General features: G+C 52.7%; 1 protein-coding gene and 1 long non-coding RNA gene across 5 annotated transcripts in view; one reads left to right on the top strand and one right to left on the bottom strand.

Annotated features, from left to right (window-relative positions):
• Window positions 1-355: 355 nt before the first annotated feature.
• Window positions 356-14,436, bottom strand: HPS4 (HPS4 biogenesis of lysosomal organelles complex 3 subunit 2). 4 transcript variants are annotated; one of them, XM_083717866.1, is made up of 14 exons: window positions 13,939-14,436; window positions 13,270-13,767; window positions 12,127-12,217; window positions 11,686-11,829; window positions 11,019-11,126; window positions 10,337-10,453; window positions 10,140-10,234; window positions 9,279-9,351; window positions 8,181-8,217; window positions 5,981-6,077; window positions 5,138-5,315; window positions 4,108-4,240; window positions 3,259-3,367; window positions 356-1,570 (listed from the first exon to the last, which is right to left on the bottom strand). In XM_083717866.1, the coding sequence occupies exons 2-14, from the start codon at window positions 13,308-13,310 to the stop codon at window positions 1,399-1,401; spliced, it is 1,395 nt and encodes a 464-aa protein (XP_083573992.1). In that variant the 5' UTR covers window positions 13,311-13,767; window positions 13,939-14,436; the 3' UTR covers window positions 356-1,398. The 4 variants fall into 4 exon arrangements, with proteins under 4 accessions (XP_083573992.1, XP_083573993.1, XP_083573995.1 ...); XM_083717867.1 differs by having other exon boundaries at window positions 5,237-5,315; XM_083717869.1 differs by lacking the exon at window positions 11,019-11,126 and having other exon boundaries at window positions 13,939-14,431.
• Window positions 1,577-14,628, top strand: part of LOC310834396 — a 495,679-nt gene continuing 482,627 nt past the window's right edge. The window contains exon 1 of the long non-coding RNA XR_014559240.1: window positions 1,577-2,752. This is a non-coding gene — a long non-coding RNA (uncharacterized lncRNA). The remainder of the gene's footprint in view (window positions 2,753-14,628) is intronic.

Genomic DNA, 14,628 nt, shown 5'->3' with positions numbered 1-14,628 from the left:
AGTGGTGCATTTGAGCAAGCGTAGGGTGAACATGTGGGTCCAGGGTGGAGTATGACCCAAGGCTCCCTCTGCAAAGTGCTCCTTCCAGTCTCTCTCTCTTGGTGTGTGTGGGCAGCCTTCCCCACCCGCTGCCAGCATACGGCGCTCACAGATGGCAGCAAGTGGCCCATCTCTGCAGGCAGCAGCACAGAAGCTGTTTTAGTTCCCTGCCTTTGTTGCTCTTGCAAACACCCCTTCCTGGCGCAAGACCAAGCCACCCACAGCCCTGCTGCCTTCCCAGGGCCTGCGCTCTCGCGACTCGCCTTCTGGCAGGCGAGGGGGGCTGGGGTGCCAGTGGGGCAGGAACAAGAGGGGCTTTTCTGGGCGGCAACTTTATTGCTGTGCTGGGGGACTTACAGAGCAGAGGGTGGGAGCTCCGACCTTCTCAACACGCCCCCTCAAGGAAGGCAGCCAGTCGCTTTTCCTTCGCAAACATCTGCGACACGATCCAGGCACTTGATGCAAAGCGGAACTGGCTGAGAGCTGTGCACCTGTTCCCACTTGCCACCACCTCAGAAGGCAGGGGGAGAGGAATGCATGGGCCCGCCGGTCCCCATCAGCACCATGTCTCTGTCTCCTCAAGCCCTGTCAGCCGTGACAAGGGTGGGCCAGCATCACGAGGGGCGTGTGCACTGCCATTGGAAGCAGGCCATCTTTGGCGGAGGAGTCGATGTGCCGTGCGCAAGAGCCAGGCAGGCCCCAGGGAGGAGGCTGAAAGGCAGCCACTGAGCATCCGGCAGGTGGGGGGGTGCACATGGCAGGAGGCTTAGCTGCAGAGCAACAAAAAATGTATGGTCAGTTGCCGGGGGAGAAGCTCCAGGGCTCCCCCCACAGTTTCAGAGCTCATCTAAAGCATCAAACAGCATTCAATAGAAAGCAAAGACAGAAACATCTGGAGGGCATCAAATTTGGAGAGGGGACAGTGGCCTGGTTTAGAAAAAGCCCTCCAATAAAAAGGGCTTTGAAGCTACACCTCACTAAGCTCCACAGGAAAAATGAGCAGGGCAAGGAGCAAAAGATCTTTCTAGGGAAGCTAGCTCTCCAAAGGCAGGCAAAAGTCCATAGACGACGAGTGTCCAATGATGCGCTTTTGGGAGGGATGTGTTCCCTCAGAGGAGCTCTCCGGGGAAGCAGGGGAGCTATGATCTTGCCCCTTGGAGTGGGTAGCTGGGGGTGGGCATCCATGTGCTCTCCCAGCTGGAACTGAGCCAAGGGGGGGCTTCTTCCAGCCATACGGTGGGGCTCTGAGGTCCTGACAGCCCTCAACCCATTTCATGGAACCGAAACAACAAAGACTCTGGTAACACTGTAAGAAGTCCCGGAGGATTGCAGCCCATGCAAGGAGGAGCCTCCTGGGTCTCAGAGAAGGTTCACTCCATGCTTGAGCAGCTTCTGCTTCGCCTTGCTGGCCAGGCCAAAGGCGCTGTCGTGAGGGTTGGGCATTCCTGAGTTGCGCAGAGGGGAGGCCACCTGCTGGAAGTAGGTCTCCTGGACGGCACTCCGACATGCGTACACTGCAGTAGAGGCGTTCCTGTGGGGTGAGAAAGCCATGTTTCACAGGTGTGACCAGGAGGCAGGAGAGACGCAAGCTTGACCCCGTGCCGGTGCTTCTGCTGCTGCGAACAGGGATCAAGTCTAGAGAAGAGCTTGCTGGATCAGGCCAGCATCCCCATAGCACCAGCCAGATGCCTCTTTCTTGCAACAAGGATTCAAGCCCAGAGCCCTCTTCCCCAGCAACTGGGAGGCAGAAGCATTCCTCCTTCCAACTGGGAGGCAGAGCAGAGCCACAGTGGCGAGGAGCCATTGGCTGCCCTTTCCTCCACGAGAGAAAGCCCAAATCTGCTGGGCCTTTTTAGTTTACAGGTGGTGGGAAGAGAGAGGAGATGTAGGTTCATGAGATCACATATGGTGTAGAGAAAAGGCAAGGAGGAAACTGGAAGCCAACAAGGTCATCTCTATTTTCTGGAACACACTTAAAGGACACTATTCAATTATAAGCAGATTTTCAGAGGAAACACAAAAGAGAACAGCTGTTTTTTGGTCAGCATTCTTTCAGGCAAGGAAGTTACACCTTGTCTGCTTCACTTGGGATCCCCATAGAAGCACTTTTATGCAGATTGTGTGAAGTAACTGCAGAGATAGACATGCGCCTGCATATGGAGACTGCTCAGTAAATGGCGGTTTTCTAGGGATCCCCCCGGCAGGGTGGAAGCTCAGTCCAAGGACAGGCAGCCGGCATCAGCCTTTCCCAACCTGGTGCTCTGCAGGGGATGCCAGCATGGCCAATGGTCAGGGGGAGCCCCACAACAGCCGGAAGGCAAAAGGCCTCTAAGTCTCATGAATTTCTCTGGCGATTTCCAAGAGAGTCTCAGCTGGCCTTCTTGAAAGCCAACGCAGGGTGTCGGGAGTGGCAGAGGCAAGCCTGGCCATGGCTTGGGCACATTAACAGCTGTGCTGAATGCAAGAGGAGGAGGGGCAGGGGGGGTCCTCTTCAACAAGCAAATGAAAACCCCACTTTTTGCTGAAAATACACAAACATAATGAACTGGAGCCTCAAGGAGAACTGAAAAAAGCGAGCAACTTGCTTGGTCAACGCAAGTGACGAACAAGCAGGGATTGGGCCGGTTAATGGGCATGGCTAATCTTTCAAAGCTTGCAGTCTTTCCTTTCAGCATAAATGTATTTGTCCTAGTTAGACCAGGGTGTGGCTTTGGTGTGCTGTTATCATGCCTTCAGCTGAGAGGAAAGGGGGGGGTGAGCACATGTGCAGAGCAGCAGGTGATGAGGAATGGAAATAAGCGGCCAATGCAGCCCTGGCCCCTCGAGCCAGGAGGGAAGCTGCCTCGCTCTGCCTGCTGGAACGCCACCATCTGCTTGCCAGCATTACGCCTTGCTTCCACCTGAGTGATCAGGGCCCAACAGCAAAACCTCCTTCCTCCCTGGCCAATTATAAGCCCTGCTGGCACTCAGCCAACCAGCAGCTCTCACAGCCCCTGAGCAGCCGCCAGAGAAAGACGCTGCTCCTTACTCTGAGGCCCAGATCCCATTCTGGCTCCAGAGACAACTGGCAGCTCCCTCTGCGTGCCCACCTGCACCTCGGGCTTATTCCTGCCCTGCGTGCTTATGAGGCTCGCAGGCAGGAGGAAAAGCCAGGTGGGAGCTTTTTCAAAGGGAGCACTGTCTGTCATCTGCACGCGCACAGGGGCCTCCCCACCTTACCTGACCATTATTTCTGAAGCCGTGGGCAGCTGGTGGAAATTGGCATGGATCAGGCTGGCTGCCCTCAGGAAGGAACGGTCTGTGGGGCTATTAGCAGGCAGGAAGTTGGCTGCAACATGAAGGAAGGAGGAGCCAGGGGTTAGAATCTCAGGACGGCAGAGCTGGAAATCCAACCCTCGGCAATAATAATAATAATTTTTATTTATACCCCGACCTCCCCGGCCAGAGGCGGGCTCAGGGCGGCTAACACCAGTAAAATTACAGTAAAAACATAATTGGGAATCAATTTAAAATACAGGTTAAAATGCAATTTAAAATGCAACCGCGTTTTGAAAGTAGCCCATAGATAAAAACCATAAGGGGAGGGAAACATAAGGGTCAGACTTGAGTCCAAACCAAAGGCCAAGCGGAACAGCTCTGTCTTGCAGGCCCCGAGGAAAGTTTCAAGTCCCGCAGGGCCCTAGTCTCTTGTGACAGAGCGTTCCACCAAGTCGGGGCCAGTACTGAAAAGGCCCTGGGCCCTAGTTGAGACCATTTTTGGACCTCCAAAATGTTGTCATTTGTGGACCTTAAGGTTCTCCACGAGGCATACGAGGAGAGGTGGTCCCGTAGGTACGTGGGTCCTAGGCCGCATAGGGCTAGGTGGACCACGATGCAATGTAGACCAGAAATGGGCTGAATAACAGCTTCCAGCATTCAGAGGTCTGCTGCCCCTGTCCCTTCCATACTGCCACGATAGCTGGAAGCCAAGAAGGACCTAAGAGTCCCTAAGAGCAGCTCGACGGCTCCTGGCCGCTGACTCCCACAGAGCAGGTTCTATCTGAGGCCCCCCGCCCCCTCAGCACTTACTGGCCAGAACCTTCTGCACGGCGTCATAGTGCGCAAAGCCGTAGGTGACCTTGGCTGCAGAGAGGCTGTCCTTTGGGAGGGTCTCCTTCAGGTGGACCTCCAGGCCGTTCAGGGAGGCCAGGCTGCTGTGATACTGCAGGCCAAGGGAGAAAATTAGCTCACTATGCCTGGAGAAGGCACCTGCCCTGCGCACAACAGTCCCACACCAGGCCAGGGCCAGCTCACACAGGAGAGCGCTTGCTGAGCCGCGGCAGGGCCACACGGTTCCCCAGCCACGTGCCCATTGGCCTTGTCTCCCCAAAACATCGTCCTGCACACCCTTGGGATCAAGGCACAGCTTGTGGCTGCCAGGACCCTGCAGAGCCCTCCGAAGAAGGCCGACCTGGGAATCCCAGAGCAGAGCGCACCCGACTGCACTTGGGCGTCTGGGGGCCAACCCTCAGTGACAGAAGGTCCCTGGGCTCCATCCCTCCTGGCCGCTCTACAGCATCGCAGGGGTAGTGAAAGCTCCTCTTCTGACCACACTCTTTCCATTTGAGCACAGCGATAAGAAAGCCATTTCAGGGGGAAGGGAGGCTCCTACTCTGGCTAAGGACTGCAGCTCAGAACATCCCCCTGGCATGCAAAAGCTCCCAGGGTCAATCCCTGGCAGCACCTCTGGGGCACGGCTGGGAATGTCCTGGCCTGAAATCCTGGCAAGCAGCTGACAGAGCAGTTGATACTGAGCTAGATGGTCCAGTGGTCTGACTAGGTGCAAGGCAGGTCCCCCGTTTCCTCCCTCCCTCTCCAGCTCCACACTAGTTTGGTGCAGGCTCCTCCCATCAGCCCTGCCAGAGAGCCATGGAAAATGGGACTTGCAATCCCTTGGCTTCTCCACCTCTTCCTCCCAGGGATCCTGCAAGAGACAAGGGAACCCTGCTGGCAGGAAGGCCATGGTGCAGGCTGCCACACCCCAGAGGCCAAGCCACTTTGCTTGGTGGCAACCAAGGCTCAAGGCCCCCGCTCAAAGATGAACAAAGGAGTCTCTTACCACATCCTCAAGAGAGGTTTTGGTGTGTGCAAAGTGCTCTTCAGCCAGGAGGGAGAGCACCAAGCCTCGAATATGGTGGACATACAAGACCATCCTTACCAAAGTGGTGCCACCTGACCCACCAGTTGCTCCAGCAGAAACCGGGCCATCTTGGCAGCTGCCTGGGCCTCCCTGGGAGCTGAGAGAAAGAGAAAGAGGGAGACTTCTCCAACTAAGGATCCCCCAGTAAAAGTGGCTTGCAGAAGATTTGGGGACAGACCAAAGGAAGCCCTTCTTCACCTTTATGGACAGGGAAAGCCCCCTTCTACTCCCTCTGCTCCTTCGCCAGATCCAAGGACTCCAGAGTGATTCCAGAGTCACCTACATGCTCCATTTGTAAAGGAATGGCTGTGGAACAGCCCCACTCAGGGCTCCATCAGAGAGACAGGGTCTTCCTCCTCTGAATCTCTTTTCAATAGGGAAGCCCTCCAAGGGAGCTGAGGATGTGTGTGTTTGCTTTGTGCTATTTAGAGGTTTACTTACAATCAAGCAGTATAAACATTTTCTTAAAGAAATAAGTTAGGACCTGCAGGGCAGCCCTAGTTTAGCAAGGAAATCTTAACTTGCAAAAAATACCCTGCCTTTACTCACAGCCCCAGTGATGGATACTGTTGGGGTTCAGGGGATTTGCAAAAAAAGATGGAAGTGTGTTAAACACCAATGCTTCCCTGTCGGCTTCCCTGTCTGACAGATCACACATAGCAGATCCAGGGTGCAAAGGAGGAACATATGCAGAGTCTGAAAGGAGGAACCAAAGCCAGGGCTGGCGAGAGGCCCTTGGCGGGGCTGCTGCTCCTGTCTTACCTGATCATCCACTCCACAGGGAAGTCCCGGAGGGCAGCTGCTTCATCATCCAAAAGGTAAACGGGGGTGATCCGGACCCCTGGAGGTAAAGGGGGCTCTGCAAAAGGGTCAGAGCGCTTCTTAGGGAAAGGAAGAACGAGTCTTGGGTAGACTGTTTGGACCTATAAAGCGCAGCCCCAGTGCAAAGGGTACCTTCTGATAACCATGAGGTTGGAGCATCAAAGGGCTTGCACACAATTACATACTGAAAAAATGGATTCAATGATGAAATCAGGCAGATTCTATGGTAAAGCGGGTCAAAAGAGAGGGCGGGTTTATGGGAAAGCAGTTCTAGGGAATTATATCCTTGAATGCAGGTTATACGACAATATTAGGGGCTGTTATTTTGATCCTCTTTTAAAGAAAATGAGATTTGGGGTGCTAAAAGGAAGCTGGGTTTCCTGCTCAGGCCACTGTTGTCTCCTTGGCAGGAAAGGCTGCTCTGCATAGCAGGAAGGCATGTAGCCGCCACTGCCGCAAACTGCCCTGGAGAGCGGAAAACATGAGACCCATATTAAAAGTGTAAAGTGTATTATGAGACAAATGTTTTTAATACATTTTATGCTTTACTGTGAATCTGTTTCAAATTTATTACTCCTAATCACTAATTTTACTAATTACTAATTTTAAGTAGTGAGCACTATTTTCTTTCTTTTTCAATATAAGTTTATTTAAATTTTGTTTTCTGGCTTAAATTTTGTCACCTTCCTTTGTGCTGCTATGGTCCAAAGATTACTGTAATAAAAGTTATTCTGTTCTACAAAGTGATCATTTTGTCTGTCTCCAATATGAACCAGCCCAGACCCTGCACTCCTCTTCATCAGAGAAGCCTCACCAGGCAAGTGAAGGGTGACCAGGGCCTTTTTAGTGGTGGCCCCATTTATGAAATGCTCTTCCCAGGGAAACCTGCTTGGCGCCATCATCACCATCAGGCTTTAGGTGCCAGGCTAAGATGAGACCATTTTTTTTTACTCAGGCCTTCAGTAATTCAGTCGCCCCGTGAGGCACTGCTCATCTTTTAGCAGAGCTGGGTAGATGGTAACCCAATTAATATGTTACTGGGTGCACATTTAATGCATTTTTGCATTGTTTTAAATTTTCTGAATTTAATTGTTTTATGTGTGGTATTTTATCTTGTTGAGTCACTTTATTAATATTTATTTATATACATATTTATAGACTATTTCATAAAATAACACTGTAAAAGCATACAAAAAGTTAAAAATGGACATCAAGTAGCCGTTGTGGAAATATGTGTTAATTGCTGGCATAAGCTTACCAGAATAGAAAACTTTTCAGCAAGTGTTTAAAAGTGGCACCAAAGGTGCCTGCTGAAATTCTAGTGGCAGAGAGTCTGGGCCAATGGCACTAAAGGATCCATTTCTGGTTGCGATCTAGTGAGCCTTGCCAACTGGGGGAACAATCAACAATGTTCCTGCAGATGAGATACTTTCTTTTTTAAGCAGATCCCACAAAGAGTAGCAAGCTGTTCTCTCAGGGGCTGGAGAGCAAAGCTTCCTTGCTGTTCCGTAGGATCATTTACCCGCATAATGCAAAACAGCCTGCCAGGGAATGGAGTTGAGCTCACCTGAAATTCCTTTCTTGGGATCACTACCCTACGTGAAACAGCCTCCAGACTGTGTGAACAAGGCAGGGCCTTGTGAACCACAAACTCTGGGGTGAGGGGAGGGTGAGCAGCATGGAGGTCTAGGAGCCAGCCATGTGTCAAGACCTCCATGGAAGAGGAGGGGTGAGAATGCAAAGGTCTCCAGGACTGGGAAGAACTGGGATGAGGGAAGCTCTCCGAGTAGCGCCAAGGAATCTGCAAGATGGGAGGAGGCGCAATGTCTGCTGCCTAAAGATGCAGCCCTCTCCGAACCCCCCCCCCACCTGAGCACCCTTTGGATGTAGGCCAGCCTCGGCAGGAGTCTGTTCTGCAACATATGTGGGGCCCATTTCCCCCTTGCTGTGTCGTACCTCCAGCTTCTACACTCCTACACAGGCGGCAGGGCAGAGGAAAGGGCATGAAGGCCCAGCACCCAGAGACACAAGAGGGCTCCGTGTGGTCTCTCATGCAAGCAGTCCCTGGCAGACCCAGCCACCCACCAAGGCAGTCTCCCCCTCTGCCAGCCCAGCACGCCTCTCCCCTCCTGTCACTTACCCTGATCCTGCAGCACAGCCCCATTTCCCGCCTCGCCCTGAAAGGGAAGGCAGAGAGTGGCACTGGGTGAGCTTGATAATAAAACAGCCAAGGCAGATGCCGGCAAGGGTTCCAGACTGGAGATAAGGACAGAAGAAAAGCCTGCTGGATCAGGCCAAAGGAGGCCCATCTAGTTCTCAGAGTGGCCAGCCAGATGCCTGTGGCAAGCTGCAAACCAGGAAGCAGGACCTGAGCACAAGAGCAACTCTACCCTCCTGCGGCTTCCAGCAAATGGAATTCACCTCCAACTGTGCAGGCTGAGCACTGTGGCTCGGAGCCATTGATAGCCCTTTCCTCCTCCTCCTCCTCCTCCTCCTCCTCCTCCTCCTCCTCCTCCTCCATGAACTTGTCTGGTTCTCTTATAAAGCCATCCCAGTTGGTGGTCATTCCTGCCTCCTGGTGGAGCAAATTCCACAGTCCTGTATCTTCCAACATTCAGCTTCACTGAACGTCCACAAGTTCTAGTGCTATGAGAGAAAGAGGAGTTGACTTCATCCACTTTCTCCATACTAGGCATTATTTTATAAACTTCTGTCAGGTCACCTCTTCCTCGCCTTTTCTCTAAACGAAAAAGTCCCAAACGTGGCAACCTTTCCTCAGTGGGGGTTCCTTTGCCACCCTTTTCTGAACCTCCTCCAACTCCACAATATCGTTTTTGAGGGGAGGCGATCAAAACTGCACAGTCCTTCAAGTGTGGCTGCACCATAGATTGGGGTGATGGCATTACACTGGCAGTTTTATTCTCAATTCCTTTTGTAAGATTTTTACTTAGAAAGTGCCTTCTGCTTCCGGGAAGAGTTTGGAGCTGTGGTTGCCTCGAGAGAAAACCTGGACATTTGAGGCAGGTGGTGGGTAAGGAGTGGCCATGAGAGGTTAGAAAGATCTAGTGAAGCCTTTTTAGACTTTCTTCAGCAATCATGAGAACCAGAAACCTGACTTTTAACATTAGCTTTCAGATTCCACCCTTGTACAGTAAGGAACCCATGCAACATGTTTTTCTCAGGTGCTGCGCCAGCACCGAACCACCCTTCTCCCTCCCTTGGCTGAGCTGAAGCTCACCTCTGAGGCGACGTCCACCTCCTGCAGCAGAACTCGGGCAGTGAGGTCTGGTGGCAGCTGAGTGCTGACAACCCTGGGTGGGGATGGGGAAAGGAGAGATGGCAAGTATTAACACGAATGTCCCACTGGTTTCCTGAGGTTGGATGCTGTGTTCCCTCCTGGCTCTCAGCTGAGCACGGTGACCTAGGGAGAGCTGCAAATGCTGCTCAGAAACATTCAGACAGTCGTGGCTTGATTTACCCGGAGTGGGCTGTGTGGCCCAATCCTTCCCAGGGTCCAGCCACAAGACAGATCCCTGCATGCAGGGCAAGCCCAAGGGGTGAGTCTATAGAAGCAGACATAGGAAATAGTGGGTGAAAATGTGGATTTTGGCCTCTGTGGACAAATGTGAGGACAGTACAGAGCAAGTAGCTGGGCTGAATGACATGTGCACCAAACACACGTGCTCTGGAGTGCAGGAGGCTGCCTTAGACAAAGTCAGACTATTTGTGTTCACCTTCCTCAGTACTGTCTACACTGGCTGGCAGTGGCTCTCAAGGGTTCTAGGCAAGGGGGGTCTCTCTCCCAGCAGGTGCTATTGGGGATGCAAAGCAGGTGCTCCAGCACTGAGCTACAGTCCTTCTCTTAAAAGCCAAGCTTCCAGTCCTCAGCTTTCTGAAAGGGCTCATTTAACCTGGAGCAAGTAAGGTCCGTAGTCCATTCAGCTGTGCACTGTCTTTTCCAGCCCACCTTGGAGATGCCAATAGGGACTGAACTGGGGACCTTCTACATGCAGAGCAGGTGCTCCAGCACTGAGCTACACCAGCCTTTCTCCAATGGGGAGAGTGCAGGAGAGTCCACACAACAAGTCATGATACTCACAGCCCCTGGTAAGAAATGCATCCTGCCCGGACATGGAGGGTGCGCTGGCAGGTTTGCAGGATGAGAGCCGCTTTCAGCAGGAGCAAAGGCTCCACCTGGAGAGAGGAGCACAAAGGAGGCTGTCAGGGCTTCCTGACACCCTGTGGGGAGGGGAGAGGAGAAGCCCCAAAGAAGCAGCAAGGTCTGCAGGGAGTTACTTTGGTTTTGTCCAAGGCCCAGAGGGAGTTGAAGATCCGGTGTAGGTCAGTGGTATTTTGCTGCAGGTGCTCCACGTAGCGATCCCATGCCTGGTCCAGCTCCTCCTGGGCACGTTCCTGGGAAAGGACACAAGAGGCCATGTCAGCGGAGAGTTTATCCCTGGTGGGCGAGTTACAGGCTGCTTGTGGGCTGCAGGAAACTGTCCAACAGAAGCCAGGGCAGCAAAACGGAAGAGAAGAGGTCCCTAAGATTCCAGAGGACTCAAGATTTCAGTCCGGGAAGCAGATCTGCACATCAGGACTCCGTTCCGGAGGACAAATAAAAGGAGCAGTCAAGGTGGAAATGTGCCCAGGCCCTTGCAAAGGGCTTTCCCCCCACAGCCAGCCTCTGAGCATCTTGGATTTGGGGGGTAGGAAGGAGAGGTGGGTCTGGATTGCCTTGAGAGACCCACATAACTTTCAAGTCACACAAAAGGGTGCAGCAGGCTGCAGAAGCCCCTCTGCAGGGCAAGGAGGCTGCAGAGAGCAGGCCAGCCTGAAGGTCAGCCAAGGCAAGACTAAGAGGTGTGGCTCAGGGCTGATGTGAGGGTCAGAACACAACAGGAAACAGGAGGGAAATGGCTGGGAGTCAAGGCAGCATCTGCTCAGCAAGGCCCCGCCGCCCCCTTGGACCAGCAATCACCATGTAAGCCTGGCGAACAGGCCCATTGTAGAAGCAGAAGAGTCCCATCAGCTGCTCCAGGAACTGCCTGCAGCTGATGTCAGGGAGGTCAGTAGTGCAGCCCAGCACCTGCAGCAGAGAGGAGGGAGGGAGACTCTTGGTGAGTCCCATGGAACCAAGCCAAGCCAGGCCTATCTAATCAGGGCACTCAGATCCCCCATGACAGCCAAGAACATCCCTCTGAGAAGCCCACAAGCAAGGTGGGAGGGCAATCGGTGGCCCTCAGGAGGAAGGCTGCCTCTGAACATGGGGCTTCCATTCAGCTATCAGAGCAAAGTTCTCCCAATGTTATATAGAGTAGCACAAGAACAGAGCTGGAGAATCACCTGGATGAACATGTTGCTTACATCCCAGAAGCTCCAAGAAGCCCAGAAGCAGGGATGGCAGGCCAGTGCCCTCTCCCATGTCTGCTCCTGGCAACTGGCACTCCAAGGTAGGCTGCCTCTGTTCCATTCAGCTAGCATGGCTAGCAGCTTCTTCCCATATAAACAGTTGCCATCATGCAGCCTGCCTGCACACCCACACCCATCTTTGAAGATTTTACCAACGCCAGCTTTATTCCTTCCTTGGGCTTTATTCCCGCGCCCAGAAGAGCAACAACAACCTGTGGCGCCTTGCACTGACTCACCCAGATGTAGCTTCCATCCACTTTCACAGAGAGCTTGAGCTTCCTCAACCGTATGAGGCCAGGTGGAGAGCCCGAAATCTCCTCCATGCATCGAACCACGCCAGCTATCTGCCCACACAGAAGCTCTTGATGGTCCAGAGGAGTCTGAGAGATGTGGGGAATGAAGAGCCACAAAATGGTTATGCTATGGATTAGCCTTGTCACATCCCAGGCTATGGAGATCTGCCGAGCTTGGAGCATGAATGGCCAAAACCATCACAGAGTGACAAAAGATTGCATCAGAACAGAGCTCTACCCCCGATATTACTAGGTCACTGCCCCAAGGAGCAAATAGTACAATGTTTGCCAGCACAGAGGGATGGAGGAGAGGGCTACGGGGCCAATTGAGAAGAAATAAAATTCTCCGCATGCAGATTTTGTGGGGAAATAAGCTAGCCCTACCTGACGGGGGTTGAAATAGCAGATCCCAGCCTGCGTAGGATCTCCTTCTTCCTTCACCTTTGAGCTGTCATAGAGGAAAAAGCAGTTCCACCTGGAAAACATCAGTGCCATGGCGTTCAGGATGCATCACCTCATGGGAGCAGTCAATATTCTCCAGAGGGCAACCTAGTTTCCCCCTAGGCAAGGGGGATCCGTATATGGTGATGTGGGGAAGCTATACAGTGGTACCTTGGGTTAAGTACTTAATTTGTTCCGGAGGTCCGTTCTTAACCTGAAACTGTTCTTAACCTGAAGCACCACTTTAGCTGCCGCCGCGCTGCCGGAGCACAATTTCTGTTCTCATCCTGAAGCAAAGTTCTTAACCTGAAGCACTATTTCTGGGTTAGCGGAGTCTGAAGCATAACCAGAAGCATATGTAACCTGAGGTACCACTGTACTCCATAATTCTTGAAGGCATGTTTAGAAGGGAAGAGATTCAAAGTACAGCTACTGACTTTCCAGGTGACCTTGACGCTTCTTAAGAGAAAGGTTTCAAGTGTATCAGAGACTCTTCACTTCCCTTCTCCTTGCATCTCAAAGGAACACACAGGGGCTGAAGAAGGCTAAAAGAAGCTGCCACAGAAACTAAGGAAGGGCACTGCCCCACTACGAAGCAAATGAAACCAAGCAGCCCGTCCTTATTTAAATAAGAAGAACATAACCCAAGAGCCATGCAGTCCAGCATCCTGTTTCTTACAGTGGCTGGCCAAATGCCCCTGGGAAACCCACAAGGACAGGAGAGCAGTAGAGTCATCTCCTGCTGCCATTCCCTGCCGACATGTATTCAGGGGTATGTTCCCTCTGCTGTCAGAGATAACAAAGAATCACTGCAGCAAGTAGCTGCAGTTACAGATAGGTAGCCGTGTTGGTCTGCCATAGTAAATAGCCTTCTCCTCCATGAATTTGATATTGGAGGCCATCACATCTTGTGGTAGCACACTCCACAGTTTAAGGATGCACTGTGTAAAGAAACACAGGAATTGTGTCCTTCTTGAAACTCTCACTCTCATTTGCTCAACGTTGGAGTTTCAATTGTATGTTTGTTTGTTTTTTAAAGAGAAAGATTGTAGGAAGCAGCCCCTAGGATGCTGTAATGGTACTTACCAGGCCCTGGAGGTTGGATCAGACTGGACACAGTCCGCCATTTAACTCAGATTCTCTTCACCACATCTCATTATCTTCACAAAGAGCTTCTCATCAGAAAAAGGTAGAAGAGGACTAGATTCATATTCCAGACAGTGGTTGATTGCTCCAAGAACCCATCACATACTTAGGTCCTGAGTGGGTTCTGAATAGGGATGGCCAAATCCCCCCAATGGGTGGCTGGGGGGGGCTTTCTTACAGATGCTGATGCCAACGGGTCCCCCTCAGCCTCATTTTCATGCCAAGCACATTAACCAAATATGGATGCTCAGTCAGACAGGACAAGAGAAACAACAGAGACCTTATTTAGCATCTCAGCAGCCATTTGGATGCCAGTTTGGGGACTGAAGAACGTTTTAGCTGAAGCTTCCAAACCAAGATTCTTTGAAGCTCTCTCTCTCTCTCTGTGTGTGTGTGGAATGTCTTGTGATTCCTGCTCCAGGCGTGGCTTCCTTCACTCTAAAATTAAGAACTGGATTAACGTATGAAGTCTGCAGCCCAAGTCATGTGACCCACAGCAGCTGATAAGTGCCCAGCATCCAATTTTAACAAGAGAGCCAGGATGGTGCAGTGCTGAAGGGGGTCAGAGTAGGACTTAGGCAAGGGTGGCTTAAAGATCCGATAGCCTACCTCGCAGGTTTGTTGTGAGGTCCTGCCCCTTGAACACGGCACCGTGTCTTGAAGGAAGGGCAAGATTTTGAAAAGGAAACGAGAAGAAACCCAGCCAAGAAACTGCTTGCGTGTAGTGGCCGCGCCCAGGGAGCCCAACTCTCCACCGGGGCTCGGGCTCTCTCGGCGAGGCGCCTCTGCAGCCTGACCCGAGGTGGGGAAAAGGACAGGAACGAGGCTCCCCAGGCCGCGGGGGAGAGAGCGAGGCCCCTCTGCTCTCGGGCTCCCTCTCCGGGCCGACCCCTCGGGCTAAAGTCCGGCGAGGAGAGGGCGGCGTGTGAGGCGGCAGAACGCAGAAGCCCCCCCACTCCGCGGGGAAAGAGGCGCTCCTTCCACGCTCAGAGGCCAGGCCTGCCCACTTCCCGAACCTGAGAGACAGAGAGAAGCCGCCAAGGGGCCCCGGCCTCTTCCGGGTTCCACCGCCACGCGCTCAACGGCCACATGACCGGCCCGACCCGCACGTGACGCGCAGAGAAGGGGGCGGGCCGAGGCCTAGGGCGAAATGCGCAATAAACACATCCGGTTTGCGATCGAAAAGGGAATGAACGGGCCAAAGAGAAGCGCCCTCGGAGACACTCCAAGGGCTGCCTCTGCCCGGGCTCCAACTCTGAGCCATCCCAGCCCAATATTGTACACCGTTTGTTGCGGAGT

This window comes from Podarcis gaigeae (assembly GCF_964106915.1).
Source record: "Podarcis gaigeae genome assembly, chromosome: 16".
Taxonomy (NCBI): domain Eukaryota; kingdom Metazoa; phylum Chordata; class Lepidosauria; order Squamata; family Lacertidae; genus Podarcis; species Podarcis gaigeae.
The sequence above is the reverse complement of the archived record's forward strand: the minus strand, read 5'-3'. Positions and strand labels throughout refer to the sequence as shown.